General features: G+C 26.8%; 2 protein-coding genes across 2 annotated transcripts; both read right to left on the minus strand.

The window, feature by feature from the left end:
• Positions 1–578: 578 nt before the first annotated feature.
• Positions 579–9,687, minus strand: LOC105149886 (aminopeptidase N). Its single transcript, XM_087409527.1, has 11 exons — positions 9,046–9,687; positions 8,143–8,598; positions 6,003–6,186; positions 5,454–5,607; positions 5,007–5,088; positions 4,187–4,545; positions 3,380–3,654; positions 2,077–2,264; positions 1,270–1,584; positions 1,113–1,182; positions 579–801 (listed from the first exon to the last, which is right to left on the minus strand). Exons 1-11 carry the CDS (start codon positions 9,537–9,539, stop codon positions 673–675), a joined length of 2,706 nt encoding a protein of 901 aa, XP_087265653.1. The 5' UTR covers positions 9,540–9,687; the 3' UTR covers positions 579–672.
• Positions 9,688–11,056: 1,369 nt separating this feature from the next.
• LOC105149888 (aminopeptidase N-like) lies at positions 11,057–20,536 on the minus strand. Its single transcript, XM_087409697.1, has 11 exons — positions 18,787–20,536; positions 17,802–18,257; positions 16,262–16,445; positions 15,582–15,735; positions 15,128–15,209; positions 14,427–14,800; positions 13,854–14,128; positions 12,426–12,616; positions 11,755–12,069; positions 11,603–11,672; positions 11,057–11,289 (listed from the first exon to the last, which is right to left on the minus strand). The coding sequence occupies exons 1-11, from the start codon at positions 19,278–19,280 to the stop codon at positions 11,161–11,163; spliced, it is 2,724 nt and encodes a 907-aa protein (XP_087265823.1). The 5' UTR covers positions 19,281–20,536; the 3' UTR covers positions 11,057–11,160.
• Positions 20,537–20,849: the final 313 nt, after the last annotated feature.

The following is a 20,849-nucleotide window of genomic DNA, read 5'->3' on the forward strand; positions in this document are numbered from 1 at the left end:
TCATTTTGATGTACGCTTATTTTGACTTTCTCTTGACTTGATGTGTTTTTTAGATATATATTTTATATTTATATAATAATAATTATTATTTATATATAGCTATTTTTATTACAGATAACTCATCATTACATTATCATTACAAGGTGACGTCATTACTTATTTCTTATTCCAAATCGAGCAAGTATACGTTGTAATAATAATAGTAATACTGTAATTAGCTTAAGTATCGTTGTTAGAATAAACGATATTATTATAAAAAAATTATATTTAAATAGTATTATATTTTTTAACAACAAAGACTATTTATTTAATTACATGTGCTCGAGCTGTATCAAATGTAATAATCAGAATACTGTGGTTATAAAAATATTTTATAAACGACTTCAAAGATCGTTTCATATTATATAATATTATATGAATTATTTTTCAATACAGAAAATTGACGTGTCATATAAATTTTGTTATAACATATATATATATATATCGTATAGCTTCTATTAAAAATTACTAAGTATTACAGCATTGAAAAATGTTAGAAATAATTGAAAATATGTAAAAAATTATTCAAGAATGGCAGTAATAAGTAAAATAATATTTTTAGAAAGTTTAGGTAAATAAATGTATATTTTGTATTATATTTCTTTCTGATCGATCATTAAAGTTGATGTTTTTCTAAAAGAAGTTCTTTTTAAAAGTGTTTAGGCTTTCTTTAAGAAAATTTTCACGCTCTTGTATCAGTTTTTTAATTGCATTCCGAGTTTTTGGATCATGAGCAAAATTAGCGTCCGAGAATACTTTCATCTGAAACGGATTAATTGAAGATATTTAATAATATGTATAATTTCTTATACATAATTCAGTTTAGATTTTAAAACGCGCGTCACGGTATTATTCGATTATACGTGACATTCTTCAAAAATAGTTTAAAGATGCAAACATAATTAATTATTATAATGTTATTATGAATTTAATTATATAATATATAATGTTGAAATAATTTATATTTATCGCAACAAATGGTTTATATTTCAAATACGCCACAACTTTTTAGTTTAGCTTTATTGATTTGATAGTCGATAAGTCAATAAATATGTAAACTTAGTAAAACATACCTTATCGATTTGTTTATCGTAAAAAACATTCCCAAGAATAAGTTTTATTATCTCAGTTGTAGTAAGTGATCTATAAAGATAAAGTAATATATTCATGATTAATAAACCTTTATGATTGAGGCTAACTACAACTATTTACAAAGAGAAATGGTGTTACTTGGGTTTTATAGTTTCAAAATTGTTTAAAATATAATCAAGGATCAAAGTGTTGTTCAAATGCTTATCAAGAATAGACTTGATGATAAAAGAACGTTCCTTTTCATGAAATAATAAAGTATTAAATGTTGTAATATTTAAATAGTTGATGATAATATCAGAATTTTCGGAGCAACTCAAACTTTTCAACAACATTGTTTTAAAATTTTCCTCTTTTGGATCTGTCTTTTGATATAATTCCAATATTTTATCCCAAGTAGTTCTATTGGCTGCCATCAAATCAATACAATACATAAAATTATGTTCCGGTGACATTCTAAAAAATATATTTGTCTATATCAATAAAAGATACATACAAGAAACAATTATTCATTTGTATGAATAATTGTTTATTTTATCAAACTTCATATTAATGTACTATGCTTTATTAAGTTACTTTACATTGTAAAATTAAATTCCCGTTATGCGCTACATTTTCATTCTATATAATACTTGTTTTACGTGTTAATCATTTTATAATGAAAAAACAAATTAAAAATGATGATATCAATAAACTGCTTAATAATTTATTGAATATTTTTACTTACAACGTTATATTCATTCTATGCATTATGTTATCAGAATAACATAGAATTGATTGGAGAAAACAGTAAGGAGACCGTTTGATTTGGCTATATCGATATGCTACTTACACTCGCGTGCGCAAGCACTCACACACACACACACACACACACACACACGCGCGCGCGCGCGCGCGCACGCACAAATTCAATTTATAAGATAATTGAAATTGTATAAAAGTTCATACCTATAAAGTTCATCCACGAGATGTTGATTCAATTTAAAATCGATCGTATTCTTGAAAAATTTGTCATCGATGATACATGCCCATTTTATGGCTCTTAGTCTTACTTGTTTTGTAATATCATTATCATCAATATTTTCTAAGTATCCTATATTTTGAAAAAGATAGCTAAGGAGTGTCATTATGGTTACCTAGAAATCATGAAATAATAATGTAGTGGTTTTACATTTGGATTATTTGCATTTATGAAAAGTTCGATTTGTATTCCTAATGTACTGAAAGGACAAAAAATTTTTGTAGAATGTTGAAATATTCATGAAGTGTGCAAAATTATATGTACATACGTTCGTTATTATATATATATTACAAAAATAAATTCAGTAAACATTAATTTGAGGATCTCCGCGCATGAAATTTTTGAGATTATTACAATTTTTGCAGGATATATATGAAACATGTTTCGAATATGTAACGATATATACATAAATGGAACATTATTCGAACAATTATTCGAATGTTGCTCTTACATTCTGTAAATATTTTGCAGAAAACTTTCAGAATGTTATTTTAAGATGTTGGGAACACTTTACGAATATGTAGCTTTAAACGGGGTAGTCCATATATTAAGTTCTTTAAAAGCTTTTGAAAAATAATACTTTACAAATTTAAGACGTAAACTTCATCTGACGGATGGCTTAACTTTTTTTTTATAAAAAAGGCCAAATTTTTGACCAAAATGACTTCTCAAAAAAATACATCACGTATGATATAGTTATACTTTAAATATATTTGATATTTAATACCGTTATATACTATTATAGTGATTTCATTATGATTTAAATATCACTACTATGATAAAATGTATGATAAAATGATAAAATCTGAAAACAAGATAATATAAAATACACTAAGAATTGCTGTCAATATGTATTCATACTATTAATTATAGCGAGTATTATGAAATGTAAAATGATTATTATATTATTATATATACCGTATTGATAATATTCTCTGTTTCTACTATAAGGATAAAATATGACATAAAATTATGTACTATAAATGTTACGGCTTATTATTAATTTATATTTATACTAATAAAAGAATTCTATATAAAAGAATTATATATAATGTCAACAATATCATATTTACGATGTAATATTTCGATTAACATTACAAAGAATACATAAACGTAGAACTAAAACGTAAAATAAAAACTAAAGAGTCGACTATAATATTTAGATATATCTTTTTGAGAGAGAGAGAGAGAGAGAAAGAGAGAGAGCTCTCTATTATCTCTATTATCTACCTTGATATATGTGGCCTCTGGTAGGAAAATAGTATTCTTTAACGATGGTATAACTTGGAACAGTAATGGATACCATGCCACACAATCGACTTCTCGCTGTAGATATTTTACAAGATTAAGGAAGACAAATCCACTTATTCTTCCATCCACAAAATCAAAAAGATCATCGATAATTTGAGCACGATTAATAACGTGTATATTCGTGAAGTTCTCAGAATTTAAATAATTTGAAATTTTTTCCCAATTCTTGATATCATAATTTACACGATAGTATCCTATGCACCATTCATTTTATATATGTATATATATATATAAATTGTTATACATTATTAAATTCATTATATACGTATATATACATATATATACATCTATATATACACATATACACACACACACACACACACACACACACACATATATATATATATGTGTGTGTGTGTGTATATAAACGTATATAAAGAATTTATTAATGTACAATACACACACACACATACACACACACACACACGCACACATATGTATATAAAAATTATTAGATCCTTTTATTTGAAATTATTGAGACATATTTTCAGATATTTATAATTATTTTTTCTTAATATAACAAACACACACACACACACACAGTCATTCAATTAATATTTGGCTAAAGTTTCGGAGAATGTAATTATATAAATTTCTTTTAAGTTTTTATAGATAAAATAATAAGTATAAAGTTGAATGACTTAAAACTTTTCAGAAGGATGTAAAACTTGACAATAGAACAAATAATATAAATCAAACACCATTAATTAATTGAACCATATTTACCAATTTGTTGTATATTAACAATAATCCAATCATTTGGATCAATTTTAAAGGTTATATTTTGATTTGGTTGTAACAAATATCGGGGTGCAGTATCGGAGAAATTCGGATTGGACTGCGTGGCAAATGTTATGGGTATCCACCACTCATTATTAGATTCCTGTCCGCAAACACATTTTTGAAATATTGTTATTTCACCAGTTGTGTAATTTTTCATCACGTTCACCACGGGATAACTGTTTTGATTCGACCATGTATCCATTATTTGTTTTATTTTATAATGTCCGTGTGGGATATCAGATTTGTCTAAAGCAGTTTGCATGGCGTTCCATAAATCATCCGGAGTAGTTGATCCATATTCACTAGAAAAAACGATCGTTAACATCATAGTCATGTATCGGGAAATGTTTAAGTTTACCATTGACGAATCTACGTGAATGTTGATGTATAATTTAATATATAAATATCATGCATGCAAAAATTTAGAATATAACTGAAAATTAATTTGGTTAAATTATAATTATTAAAAAATAATGTGTGTATGGTCTATAATTGAATAGTAATCCGATATCTCAAGAGTGTGTAATTTTATGTTTCTAATAAAATAGTACACTTTTCATCATGAATATAAAAGATATTACATTTATGATACTTAGTACTGTGATATATATTAGCTGTTGGAATTAATTCGTAACGTTTTACAAGTGATGGGAAGTACTTTCATTAATGTATTTTTTAATGCTCATGTGAAATAAATAACATTCTTTCATTAAAAACGCTACGAATTAATTCCAACACCTAATAATAAACATTTGTTACATACTGCGTGGCTAAATATATGATAAGACCCTTTCGAAATACCTCATCGGTGATAGTATTTTGTAACATACGCAATATAGTTGACGCTACAATAGCGCAATCAAATATTAATGATACAGACAAAGTACATATAAAATTAAGATAGATACGCAATGTAATACACTTATGCAATTATAAAAAAATATAAAATAGAAAACTGAAACAAACAATTCATTTGTACAATATACAGGATGTTTCAAAATTTGCTCCATCGAAGTAAAAGACGTGATACTTTGTGCTAAAACAAACTTCGCGGGCGTGAATTTTGCAATATCCTGTATATTGTGCAAAAGAAGAATTTGTTTATTTCAGTTTTCTATTTTATATATTTCTTTGCATTGTGTACATTAAGAAATTTATAGATAACCTATCTATAATAGAAAATAGTTTAATTATATTTACATAATCTTACCTTTATAATAAATTATAAAAGAAAGCAAATCTAGTCTTTTAAAGTTATTATCAAATTCAAATGTCATAGGACTCAATTTGCCTTTATCTATCCTCAAGCAGTAGTGTAATATGTCAACCACAAAAAAATCCATTGTTCGCCAATCAACGAAAATCTGAAGAAAAATTAATATGTGGAGTGAGTGAAAATAAAAAATTCCTAATTAGAAATAAAAAATCAATGTGTTCGTTATTTCTAATTTTAAAACTTCGCAACTTTACTTTGTGACACCTACATTCAATTAAGTATTCCGTGTCAAATTTTTTAAAAAGAGTTATATCTAGTTAATTACTATTAAATATATTGGAGATTACTTAAAATTGTTCAATATTAGAATATAATTCTAAATTAAAGCACATGCTATATTTTATTTAATTCTATATATTATATATCTTAATACAGATGAAAATTTATTTAATACTAGTATCACATTTAAATGTTACATTAAATTGTAATTCAAAGTTTTTTTCAGTAATAAGGACTTTGCATTATATAATAATATTAAATGACCTTGTCAATGATGTATGTATGGAAGAATGAAGCAAGTCCCTCTTTTAACCACAGATAAGACCACCAAGACGGTGTGACCAAATTACCAAACCATTGATGTGCAATTTCATGTGTTACTATCGCTGCTATTTCTTTTTTCCTATTGGTTGGATATTGGTTAGCATCGTAGATAACTGATAATTCTCTGAAAGACAGAACGTAATATAAAATGTTCTTTGTGAATATGCAATCTAATGTATTCTTGAATAATTACGTTATTTGCGAATAATTCGATATGAGAAATTTTTTGTATACATATATAATTTTTTTAATGTACAATAAGAATATTTTCTTATGTATATGAGTATGAAAAAGAGAGAAACCTCTGATGGCCTTGACCTTTAAATAAAATTATCAAAATTGTGATCTCCTGAACAATATTCAAAATGTTTTAAAAGTTGAACATCTTTTCATTATCCTAATGTCGCCAATTTTTTAAATCACATTTTTTAAATCTTATATATGTAATTCATAAAATATTTAATAAATAATGATGTTTTATATAGATTGTTTTGAAAAGCTCTTAAAGTATTATAAGTTACAAGAGTTGTGCGAAAAATAGTGGATTATATATAAGAAAATATTGATCACATTGACTTGGCCTTGAATAGGCTCTTCCAATGTTCAATTTCATCACTTTCAGATAAGTTGCGGATAATCTTATTCAGGAGATATCTTCGTTGTAATCTGGGAGATATTTCTTGGATAAAGTTACCTAGAGGTGAAGAAATTGTTCATAAATCTATGTTTTTATCATCTGTTCCCTTAATATACTAAAACTTTTATTTTTCTAAAGCCGTTACCGAGATTCGGGGATTGGATCACACTTTAGCATTATTTTGTATATACATATACGTAATTAAATTGAAAAAAAGGAGAAATTCGTAATGTTTAATATATATATATATATATATATATATATATATATATATATATATATGTGCAAGAGCGAATCAGAGCGAGAGCGCTGACGTGAAATTTTAGAGTGATGCGGCGTTTGTCTAACAATGTTTCTCGCTAGTTCAAATCCGGCTCGAAGGACCAGAAAATGTGCGAGAATGCACCGCGCGGAAAGGTTCAAGTGAGAGAACGGCACACGGTTGATATGATACACGACAGTAAAAAGAACTTCGTTTCCTTTTAATTTAACAAAAGAATTTTCTTTAATATAATCAGTTACAGAGTCAAAAAATATAATTAATTAAATATTAGATTAACAGAATATCAAATGCGGTCACCTTTTCCAAAATTGTATTTGGAATCGCGGTGATGGAAAATCTCGGCGATTTTCTCGGAAAGATTCTTTTTATAGCGGTTTTCACTAAGCGGTTAGCACGGCGGTTTTACGAAGCGGTATAGTAGCGAGACTATGATTCTGAGAACTCGAAGAACTTTTAGAAATAAGAACTCTAAGAAGTCTAAGAACTCTAAACGGTGTAAACGGTATAAGCGGTGTAAACTATTTAAGCAATCTGCTCTGAGGACCGGCGAGATCGAAGCATGTATTGCTTTCGGTCTGGGCTTTCTTCTTGGAAGAAATCCAATTAAATTTTGCCACAATCGTAATTATCACGTGGCATTGATTGTACAAAATTGATTGGCGCTTTCGATTCTTTTCTAGCGACGTTCAACGTAACAGTCATGCGCGACAGAAAATCCGTACGCGGGATTGGTGACAGCGCGTGACGTATTCGTCGGAGCGCGGCGCTCGCGTGCGCGAATTGAATTGTTCTAGAACTTTCGATGGTCCGTTGCCGATGCCTGTTTGCGTGAACCGAATTGTTTTGAAAAGACTAAAGAACAATGAATCCCTGACTTTGACGAGGCTTAATGTCAGGCTCGAGATGAAATCACGAGCTCGCCTTGTGCGTGCGTTCAATAACAATTACTGTAGGTCGACCGAAAGAATTCTTTTTTTTTCGAATTACCGATCTCAAACAATATATATATATATATATAACATTTTAGATAATCTAAACATGAAAATATGTATTTTTTTATATCTGTGAAATACGCACACATTCTAAATTATCGAATTTTGAATACTAAGAATAATATTTGCGAATAGTTTCATTAATTTTTTTTTAATTATGTACATTACTTGTAAGTGATGAGTCCCCATTGTTCCATGCCCTTAACCGGAAAATTTGGTATGATGAAGTGATCCATTTTCGGTACCTTTCCGGAATTATTGATGTATTGGATCAAGAATGGCGTAACCATTTCAGTGATATTAAACATAAATGTCATTTGCGATATCAAAGACGATCTGCACCACACATTGATGGTTTCTTTCTCGTTGGAAAGATGGTGAAAATCAATCATGGGGAATACGATAACCTCTACAAGGTAAGTGGACATTATTGGAGAAATGTTGAAGTACGTACAGGTCATATCATTTTCAAAAAATTCCCTTTGTACTAGAGGCATATTTGACAATGCCAGATATTTCACATGATGCATTACAGAAATATTAAAGATGGCTTTTAACGCGGGTTCGTCCCAACACGGAAACATTCGTCTAGCTCCTATCGGCTCCGAATACGATGCAACCAATCTACAATTTAATAAAATGTTTTAAGTAATGACAAATTTTCACTTACATTGGATGATATAAAAATTTTAGGAACACTCAGCATTTATATTGTTATATGATAATATTAGGTCATTTAAAATGTATCCGCAGTTTTTTGTTCAATTTTTGAATGAAAAAACCGCGGATACTTTTTAAATAACCCATTACAATAATTTTTTTTAAAAGAAAAATTGATACGTAATATTTTTCATTTTTAATTAAAGCTACTAAATATTACATTATACACACAATATATATATTCTAATATTAATTATTACTTAATATATACATTATAATTACATTTACATATTGAAAAATGTTTTTAAATATATTTGCAAAAAATATATTTTACAACATGTTATCGAGTATTTTTAATATTTTACAAAAGTTTATATAATACTTTTTAGTATTTTAACGTTTTATACTTACGTATTATTTTTTCCTTTATTTGTATATGGAAACATCATAAAACCACTTTCGGAAATATTATTCTCATTTATAATACCGGCAAATTTCATGTTAAGAGTGTAAAAGCCGGGTGACAATGCATTTTTGAAATTGAGTGTCAAGATATCCGTTTTATTGTCATGGGAATGTTCTGTTGGTTTATAAACTGTACCGTTGACATTAATTAACGTTGTCGCCATTTCATTTAATTCTAATTCTTTTGAATGCAAGCTTATATTATTTAACGATGCATAACGAATCTCAATTTCTATATTGGATTCACCGTGAAAAGTAAAGTTGTCTTCTTCAAGATTCATTAACAGAGAAATGTTATAGAATAATGGTACTGTATTATTGGGTAAACGGATAATTTTTAAATTATCCGTTTTGTTGGTACATAAAACGCTGTTTGTGATCAGTATTATATGTAAACTGACAAGTGTTGTGAGATTTAATAATAATTTTAGAAATCTCATGTTGATATCTGTTTTAAATGTCTTTAACTTACAAATTTAACATAAAAGTGTTTTTCCAATTGCAATTTTTAATGAGAGCTGCAAGAAATGTAATAATTTTAGCATATTGTCCGAAAACGTTTTCTACACATAAATCATATGGGATTCTTTAGTAGTTTTTTTGGTTTTGGCATTCTTTAAATAGTTTTTATAACGATATTTATATTTTTTTAACAAGAGATAAATATCTATCGAATTATTTTTTTTAAACTACTTACTTTATGTATTACACCCTTCTGCTGATTAAAATACTGTTGAATTTTAATAGTTATACAATTGACTAATAGTCTCGCAATGAGCCATTAATATCAAGAATATATTAACATAATTGTGAATACCGTTTTATCATCTCGAAAGATCCTCAAATACTGAGTTTACAATTTCACTGTCACTGATACAATAACAAATATGTTATACATAATGTTATGTAAATACATAAGTATGTATTTGTAAGGTCGTGTCAATATAAAAGATGTCCACATTTTAAACTGTGATTTTATGTTTTCAGTAACGTATAGTGCGACTTATATCGATAATTGGACTGGACGTTAAATCTTAATGGAGCAGAATTAGAAGTGAATTCCGTTTCATGCATATGATATATTTACATGATATATTATTTTATTCTTCTCTAATATTGATAGATATTAAAGATAGGATGATGTATTGAGGTGTATTATATGTGTATGAAACAAAACACACACATAATTTAACAATCTGCATTTTACTTTCAAGGAACATACAAAGATTAATTGTAACAAAAAAAAATCGTCATCATTTTGATATACACTTATTTTGACTTTCTCTTGACTTGATGTGTTTTTTAGATATATATTTTATACTTATTTAATAATAATAATTATTAATTATATAAAGCTATTTTTATTACAGATAACTCATCATTACATCATCATTGCAAGGTGACGTCATTACTTATTTCTTATATTCCAAATCGAGCAAGTATACGTTGTAATAATAATAGTAATACTGTAAATAGCTTAAGTATCGTTGTTAGAATAAGCGATATTATTATAAAAAAATTATATTTAAATAGTATTATATTTTTAACAACAAAGACTATTTATTTAATTACATGTGCTCGAGCTGTATCAAATGTAATAATCAGAATACTATGGTTATAAAAATATTTTATTAGGTGTTGGAATTAATTCGTAGCGTTTTACAAGTGATGGGAAGTACTTTCATTAATGTATTTTTTAATGCTCATGTGAAATAAATAACATTCTTTCATTAAAAACGCTACGAATTAATTCCAACACCTAATATAAACGACTTCAAAGATGGTTTCATATTATATAATATCATACGAATTATTTTTCAATACAGAAAATTGATGTGTCATATAGATTTTGTTATAACATATATATATCTAACTTCTATTAAAAATTATTAAATATTACAGCATTGAAAAATATTAGAAATAATTGAAAATATGTAAAAAATTATTCACGAATGGCAGTAATAAGTAAAAATAATATTTTTAGAAATAATAAATTTAGAGAGATAAATGTATGTTTTGTATTATATTTCTTTCTGATCGATCATTAAAGTTGATGTTCTTCTAAAAGAAGAATTTTTTAAAAATCTCTAGGCTTATTTTAAGAAAATTTTCACGCTTTTGTATCAGTTTTTTAATTGCATTCCGAGTTTTTGGATCATGAGCAAAATTAGTGTCCGAGAATACTTTCATCTGAAACGAATTAATTGAAGATATTTAATAATATGTATAATTTCTTATACATAATTCAGTTTAGATTTTAAAACGCGCGTCACGGTATTATTCGATTATACGTGACATTCTTCAAAAATAGTTTAAAGATGCAAACATAATTAATTATTATAATGTTATTATGAATTTAATTATATAATATATAATGTTGAAATAATTTATATTTATCACAACAAGTGATTTTTATTTCAAATACGCCACAACTTTTTAGTTTAGCTTTATTGATTTGATAGTCGATAAATCAATAAATATGAAAATTTATCATAAAACATACCTTATCGATTTGTTTATCGTAAAAAACATTCCGAAGAATAAGTTTCATTATCGTAGTTGTAGTAAATGATCTATAAAGATAAAGTAATATATTCATGATTAATAAATCTTTATGATTGAGAAAATTATATTTACAAAGAGAAATGGTATTACTTGGCTTTTATAGTTTCAAAATTGTTTAAAATATAGTCAAGGATCAAAGTGTTGTTCAAATGCTTATCAAGAATAGACTTGATGATAAAAGAACGTTCCTTTTCATGAAATAATGAAGTGTTAAATGTTGTAATATTTAAATAGTTGATGATAATATCAGAATTTTCAGGGCAACTCAAATTTTTCAACAATGTTTTTTTAAATTTTTCCTTTTTTGGATTTGTCATTTGATATAATTCCAACATTTTATCCCAAGTAGTTCTATTGGCTGCCATTAAACCAATACAATACATAAAATTATATCCTGGTAACATTCTAAAAAATATATTTGTTTATGTCAATAAAAGATACATATATTTCACATGTATGAATAATTGTTATTTTATCAAGTTTTATATATTAATGTACTATGCTTTATTGAGCTATTTTACATTGTAAAATTAAATTTCCAATCTGCGCTTCTTTTTCATTCTATATAATACTTGTTTTACGTGTTAAGTATTTTATGATGAAGAAACAAATTAAAAATGATTCTATCAGTAAACCACTTAACAATTTATGGATATTTTTACTTACAACGTCATATTCATTCTGTGCATTACGTTATTAGAATAATGTGCGCGCGCGCACAAATTTAATTTATAAGATTATTGAAATTTTATAAAAGTTACCTATAAAGTTCGAGATCCGCGAGATGTTGGTTCAATTTAAAAGCGATCGTATTCTTACAAAACTTGTCATCGATGATACATGCCCATTTTATGGCTTCTAGTCTTACCTGTTTTGTAATATCATCATCATCAATATTTTCTAAGTATCCTATATTTCGAAGAAGATAGCTAAGGAGTGTCATTATGGTTATCTAAAAATCATGAAATAATAATGAAGTGATTTTAGATTTGGATTAATGATATTTGCATTTATGAAAAGTTCGATTTGTATTCCTAATGTACTGGAAGGACAAAAAATTTTTATAGAACGTTGAAACATTCATGAAATGTGCAAAATGATATGCATGTTCTTTTATTCTATATATATTACAAAAATAAATTAAGAAAATAGATTAATTTGAGGATCTCAGCGCCTGAAATTTTTGAGATTATTATAATTTTTGAAGGGTATATATAAAACAGGATATATATGTTTCGAATATGTAACGATACATATATATAAATGGAACATTTAAAAATTATTCGAATATTGCTCTTACATTCTGTAAATATTTTGCGGAAAACTTTCATAATGTTATTTTGAGATAAAATACTTTACGAATATGTAGCTTTAGATGAGATACTTCATGTAATGCATTACATTCTTCTAAAGAACATTAAGTTCTTTAAAAGCTTTTGAAGGATGATTCTTGACACAAATTTAAGATGAAAATTTCATCTGACCATATATCTGATGGATGGCTTAGCTTTTTTTTTTAAAAAAAGGTCATATTTTTGTCCAAAATTACTTCTCAGAAAAATACATCACGTATGATGATATAGTTATAATTAAATATATTATTTGATATTTTATACCGCTATATACTATTATAGTGATTTCACTATGGTTTAAATATCACTATGATAAAATATGTAAAATATGTAAAATATGTAAAATATATTATGATAAACCAGACATGTAAAATACACTAAGCATTGCAATCAATGTGTATTAATACTATTAATTATAGCGAGCATTACGTGTTCGCAAAAAATGATTATTATATTATTATATATACAGTACTGACAATATTCTCTATATCTATAAAGATAAGATATGACATAAAATTACGTGCTATAAATGTTACGGCGTATTATTAATTTATATTTATATTTTTAAATAAATTTACTAATAAAAGAATTTTATATAAAATATATGATGCCAACGATATCATATTTACGACGTAATATTTCGATAACATTACAAAGAATACATAAACGTAGAACTAAATCGTAAAATAAAAACTAAAGAGTCGACTATAATATTACAGATATATTTTTATGAGAGAGAGAGAGAGAAAGAGAGAGAGAGAGAGAGAGAGAGAGAGAGAGAGAGAGGAAGAGAGAGAGAGAGGGAGAGAGAAAGGGGGGGAGGACTCTGTTACCTACCTTGATATATGTGGCCTCTGGTAGGAAAATAGCATTCATTAACGATGGTATAACTTGAAACAGTAATGGATACCATGCCACATAATCGACTTCTCGCTGTAGATATTTTATAAGATTAATGAAGACAAATCCACTTATTCTTCCATCCACAAAATCAAAAAGATCATCGATAATTTGAGCACGATTAAGAACGTGTATATTCGTGAAGTTCTCAGAATTTAAGTAATTTGAAATTTTTTCCCAATTCTTGATATCGTAATTTACATGATAGTATCCTATGCATCATTCATTTTATATATGTATATGTATATATATATATATAAATTATGCATTATTAAATTCATTATATACGTATACACACACACACACACACACACACACACACACACACACATACACACACACACACTCAATTAATATTTGGCTAAAGTTTCGGAGAATGTAATTATATAAATTTCTTTTAAGTTTTTATAGATAAAATAATAAGTATAAAGTTGAATGATTTAAAACTTTGCAGAAGGATGTAAAACTTGACAATAGAACAAATAAAATAAATCAAGCACCATTAATTAATTGAGCCATATTTACCAATTTGTTGTATATTAACAATAATCCAATCATTTGGATCAATTTTAAAGGTTATATTTTGATTTGGTTGTAACCAATATCGGGGCACAATATTGGAGAAATTCGGATTGGACTGCGTGGCAAATGTTATGGGTATCCACCACTCATTATTAGATTTCTGTCCGCAAACACATTTTTGAGATATTGTTATTTCACCAGTTGTGTAATTTTTCATCACGTTCACCACGGGATAACTGTTTTGATTCATCCATGTATCCATTACTTCTTTTATTCTATAATATTCATGTGGGACATCAGATTCGTCTAAAGCAGTTTGCATGGCGGCCCACAAATCATCTGGAGTGGTTGATCCATATTCACTAAACAAAGAACGATTGTTAATATTATGGTCATCGGGAAATTTAAATTTATCATTGAAGAATCTACGTGAATATTAATGTATAATTTAATTGATAAAGATTATGTATGTAAAAATTTAGAATATATTTAACTCAAAATTAATTTAGTTAAATTATAATTATTAAAAAGTAAAGTGTGTATGGTCTATAATTGAATAATAATCCGATATCTCCAGTGTGTCTAATTTTATTTTTCTAATAAAATAGTACACTTTTCATCATGAATATAAAAGATATTACATTTATGATACTTAGTACTGTGATATATAATAAACATTTGTTACATACTGCGTGGCTAAATATATGATAAGACCCTTTCGAAATACCTCGTCGGTGATAATATTTTGTAACATACGCAATATAATTGACGCTACAATAGCGCAATCAAATATTAATGATACAGACATATAAAATTAAGTACATATAAAATTAAGATAGATACACAATGTAATACATTTATGCAATTATAAAAAAATATAAAATAGAAAACAGAAACAAACAATTCATTTGTACAATATACAGGATGTTTCAAAATTTGCTCCATCGAAGTAAAAGACGTGATACTTTCTGCTAAAACAAACTTCGCGGGCGTGAATTTTGCAACATCCTGTATATTGTGCAAAAGAAGAATTTGTTTGTTTCAGGTTTCTATTATAAATTTTTCTTTGTAGTGTGTACATTAAGAAATCTATAGATAATCTATGTAATAGATAATAGTTTAATTATATTTATATAACCTTACCTTTATGATAAATTATAAAAGAAAACAAATCCGGTCTTTCAAACATATTATTAGGTTCCAATGTGATAGGACCTAATTCGCCTTTATCTATCCCCAAGCTGTAGTGTAATATGTCAACCACAAAATAATCTATTGTCCGCCAATTATCGAAAATCTGAAAAAAATGATATGTGGACTGAATATAAAAAATTCCAAATTAGAAATTAAAAATCATTTTGTTTGTCACTTCCAATTTTAAAACTTCGCAACTTCATTTTTTATGACGCCTACATTTAATTAATTTTTCGAATTCTTTAAAAAGAGTCATATCTAGTTAATTACTATTAAATATATTGGAGATTACTTAAAATTGTTCAATATTAAAATATAATTTTAAATTAAAGCACTCTGATATATTGTATTTAATTCTATATTATATATCTTAATACATTTGATGAAAACGTCTTATTTAATACTATCACATTTTAATCTTACATTAAAATGTATTAGGTGTTGGAATTAATTCGTAGCGTTTTTAATGAAAGAATGTTATTTATTTCACATGAGCATTAAAAAATACATTAATGAAAGTACTTCCCATCACTTGTAAAACGCTACGAATTAATTCCAATACCTAATAATTCAAAGTTTTTTCAATAATAAGCAACTTTGCATTATGTTATATAATAATATTAAATAACCTTGTCAATGATGTACGTATGGAAGAACGAAGCAAGTCCCTCTTTTAACCAATGGTGAGACCACCAAGACGGTGTGACCAAATTACCGAACCATTGATGTGCAATTTCATGTGTTACTAACGCTGCTAATTCTTGTTTCCTATTGGTTGGACGTTGTTCAGTATCATAGATAACTGATGATTCTCTGAAAGACAGAACGTAATATAAAATTATAAAATGTTCTTTGCAATCTATGTATAATGTAATGTATTCTTGAAAAATTATGTTATTTGCGAATAATTCAGATATGTGAATTTTTTATATACATACATAATTATTTTAAAGTACAATAAGAATATTTTCTTATGTATATAAATATGAAAAAGAGAGAAATCACCTCTGATGGCCTTGACCTTGATAAATGAAATTATCAAGATCGTGATTCCCTGAACAATATTCAAAATGTTTTAGCTGTCAGTTGAACATCTTTCATTATCCTAATGTCGACAATTTTTTAAATTTCATTTTTTAAATCTTATATATGTAATTCATAAAATATTTAATAAATAATGATGTTTTATATAGATTGTTTTGAAAAGCTCTTAAAGTAAGTTACAAGAGTTGTGCGAAAAATAGTGGATTATATATAAGAAAATATTGATCACATTGACTTGGCCTTGAATAGGCTCTTCCAATGTTCAATTTCATCACTTTCAGATAAGTTGCGGATAATCTTATTCAGGAGATATCTCCGTTGTAATCTGGGAGATATTTCTTGGATAAAGTTACCTAGAGGTGAAGAAATTGTTCATAAATTTATGTTTTTATCATCTGTTCCCTTAATATACTAAAACTTTTATTTTTCTAAAGCAGTTTCCGAGATTCAGGGATTGGGTCGCACTTTAGCATTATTTTGTATATACATACATATACGTAATTGAATTGAAAAAAAGAAGGAATTCGTAACGTTTAATATATATATATATATATATATATATATATATATATATATATATATACATATATATATATATATATATATATTAAACATTTTATTACTTTTAAAATCCGAAGCGCCACTACGATCTGAGTATTGAGATGTTAAACTAATAATATATATATTTTCAAACAAATGAATTAATTTCAGAAATGATAATTACGCCGATATGGTTGGCATTAAACGCAATTGATCTGAAAATATTAATAATCCCTCCAAATTTCCTAAATTAATCTTAATAAACTTATTGCGAAAAATATTGCCTCGGCCGGATCTCTTGCATTCCGTCCTGAGACATTAGACTACCGAGACCTTAGCAATAATTCTTTGCAATAACCAATATGTATAGAGAGTAACACATTTTTTCATTGTTTATGTTATTTAATATAAACGGTCTTGTTTTCTATCTTATTGTTAAACATTTTAGATAATCTAAACATGAAAATATGCATTTTTTTATATCTGTGAAATACGCACACATTCTAAATTATCGAATTTTGAATACTAAAAATAATTTGCTAACTTTAATAGTTTAATTAATTTTTTTTTAATTATGTATATTACTTGTAAGTGATGAGTCCCCAGTGTTCCATGCCGTCAACCGGAAAATTTGGTATGATGAAGTGATCCATTTTCGGTACCTTTTCGGAATTATTGGTATATTGGATCAAGAATGGCGTGACCATTTCAGTGATATTAAACATAAATGTTATTTGCGATGTCAAAGACGATCTGCACCACATATTGATGGTTTCTTTCTCGTTGGAAAGATGGTGAAAATCAATCATGGGGAATACGATAATCTCTACAAGGTAAGTGGACATTATTGGAGAAATGTTGAAGTACGTACAGGTCATATCATTTTCAAAAAATTCCCTTTGTACTAGAGGCATATTCGACAATGCCAGATATTTCACATGATGCATTACAGAAATGTTAAAGATGGCTTTTAACGCGGGTTCGTCCCAACACGGAAACATTTGTCTAGCTCCTTTCGGCTCCGAATACGATGCAACTAATCTACAATTTAATAAAATGTTTTAAATAATGACAAATTTTCACTTACATTGTATGATATAAAAATTTTAAGAACACTCAGCACTAATATTGTTATATAATAATATTATAATAATTTTGTTTAAAAGAAAAATTGATACTTAATATATTTTATTTTGAAAGCTACTAAATATTACATTATACATATAATATATAAATTCTAATATTAATTATTACTTAATATATACATTATATTAGGTGTAGTAAAAAGAAATCCATTATTTTTCCAATAGATGGCTTTAGTAATCTGTATCACGCGTAGACGAGATACAGATTACTAAAGCCATCTATGGGAAAAATAATGGATTTCTTTTTACTACACCTAATAATTACATTTACATACTGAAAAATGTTTTTAAGTATAATTGCAAAAAATATGTTTAGCAACATGTTATCGAGTATTTTTAATATTTTACAATATTAATATTTTTACATTTAATATTTTACAATATTAATATTTTTACTTATTAATATTTTAACGTTTTACACTTACGTATTATTTTTTCCTTTATTTGTATATGGAAACATCATAAAACCACTTTCGGAAATATTATTCTCATTTATAATACCGGCAAATTTCATGTTAAGAGTGTAAAAGCCGGGTGACAATGCATTTTTGAAATTGAGTGTCAAGATATCCGTTTTATTGTCATGGGAATGTTCTGTTGGTTTATAAACTGTACCGTTGACATTAATTAACTTTGTCGCCATTTCATTTAATTCTAATTCTTTTGAATGCAAGCTTATATTATTTAACGATGCATAACGAATCTCAATTTTTATATTGGATTCACCGTGAAAAGTAAAGTTGTCTTCTTCAAGATTTATTAACAGAGAAATGTTATAGAATAATGGTACTGTATTATTAGGTAAACGGATAATTTTTAAATTATCTGTTTTGTTGGTACAAAAAACGCTGTTTGTGATCAGTATTATATGTAAACTGACAAGTGTTGTGAGATTTAATAATAATTTTAGAAATCTCATGTTGATATCTGTTTTAAATGCCTTTAACTTACAAATTTAACATAAAAGTGTTTTTCCAATTGCAATTTTTAATGAGAGCTGCAAGAAATGTAATAATTTTAATAAATTGTCCGAAAACGTTTTCTACACATAAATCATATGGGATTCTTTAGTAGTTTTTTTGGTTTTGGCATTCTTTAAATAGTTTTTATGACGATATTTATATTTTTTTGACAAGAGATAAATATCTATCGAATTATTTTTTTTAAACTACTTACTTTATGTATTATACCCTTCTGCTGATTAAAATACTGTTGAATTTTAATAGTTATACAATTGACTAATAGTCTCGCAATGAGCCATTAATATCAAGAATATATTAACATAATTGTGAATACCGTTTTATCATCTCGAAAGATCCTCAAATACTGAGTTTACAATTTCACTGTCACTGATACAATAACAAATATGTTATACATAATGTTATGTAAATACATAAGTATGTATTTGTAAGGTCGTGTCAATATAAAAGATGTCCACATTTTAAACTGTGATTTTTTTGTTTTCAGTAACGAATAGTGCGACTTATATCGACAATTAGGCTGAACTTTAAATCTTAATCGAGTAGAAAGCATGAGCTAGTCTAAGAATTTGGATCACAAAGGCCTCGTTTATAAAATTTGAAAAATCTTGTCGCTCGGCAGCGACAACAAATGTTCCAACGAACACTATAATTCCTAATGGCTCCCGCATACTATACGTAAAAACACTTGCTGCACGTCAAACGTTTCCGCATCTAGTGCAGAAGTCATATGTTAATGAGAAACAATAATATAACGTGTAATTTACGTATGTTTCCACATGTGACAGTTCATTACTAAAAGTCAAAATGTTTTTTAACATCTCTATAACAATGTTGCAAGATCTGTAAAACTTGTATTAATATGTATTTTATATTACAATCCTAATATCTACAATGTTGTAGCGATATTACAGCGCAATCTGCAAAACTACAACATTCTGCAATGTTACTGCAATGTTTTTGTGCTGTATAAGGAAATTCTTGAGTAAAAGTCTGGATATTTCCAACTTGCTTCTTGACAGGGCAATCTTGAAGAAGTCAAACATAGCGATACATTACAATTAGAAGTGAATTCCGTTTCATGCATATAATTTACATGATATATTATTTTATCCTTCTCTAATATTGGTAAACATTAAAGATAGGATGATGTATTGATGTGTATTATGTGTGTGTGAAACAAAACACACATAATTTAACCATCTGCATTTTGCTTCCAAGGAACACACAAAGATTAATTGTAACAATAAAAATCGTCATTTTAATGTACACTTATTTTGACTTTCTCTTGACTTGATGTGTTTTTTAGATATATATTTTATATTTATATAATTATAATAATTATTAATTATATAAAGCTATTTTTATTACAGATAATTCATCATTACATCATCATTGCAAGGTGACGTCATTACTTATTTCTTATATTCCAAATCGAGCAAGTATACGTTGTAATAATAATAGTAATACTGTAAATAGCTTAAGTATCGTTGTTAGAATAAGCGATA

Source organism: Acromyrmex echinatior, chromosome 9, assembly GCF_024713525.1.
Source record: "Acromyrmex echinatior isolate Ae372 chromosome 9, ASM2471352v2, whole genome shotgun sequence".
NCBI classification, from domain to species: Eukaryota; Metazoa; Arthropoda; class Insecta; order Hymenoptera; family Formicidae; genus Acromyrmex; species Acromyrmex echinatior.

Excerpts from the sequence above, each read along its gene's own strand:
- LOC105149888 (XM_087409697.1), bottom strand. The coding sequence starts at position 19,280 with ATGAGATTTCTAAAATTATTATTAAATCTCACAACACTTGTCAGTTTA. Across the intron at positions 15,736-16,261 it reads ATACGTACATCATTGACAAG|ATTTTCGATAATTGGCGGAC; the intron begins GTTATTTAATAT and ends CATTTTTTTCAG. Across the intron at positions 15,210-15,581 it reads TTTTATAATTTATCATAAAG|CGTCAATTATATTGCGTATG; the intron begins GTAAGGTTATAT and ends GCGCTATTGTAG.
- LOC105149886 (XM_087409527.1), bottom strand. The coding sequence starts at position 9,539 with ATGAGATTTCTAAAATTATTATTAAATCTCACAACACTTGTCAGTTTA. Across the intron at positions 8,599-9,045 it reads AATAAAGGAAAAAATAATAC|ATTGGTTGCATCGTATTCGG; the intron begins GTAAGTATAAAA and ends ATTAAATTGTAG. Across the intron at positions 2,265-3,379 it reads CAGAGGCCACATATATCAAG|GTAACCATAATGACACTCCT; the intron begins GTAGATAATAGA and ends CATGATTTCTAG.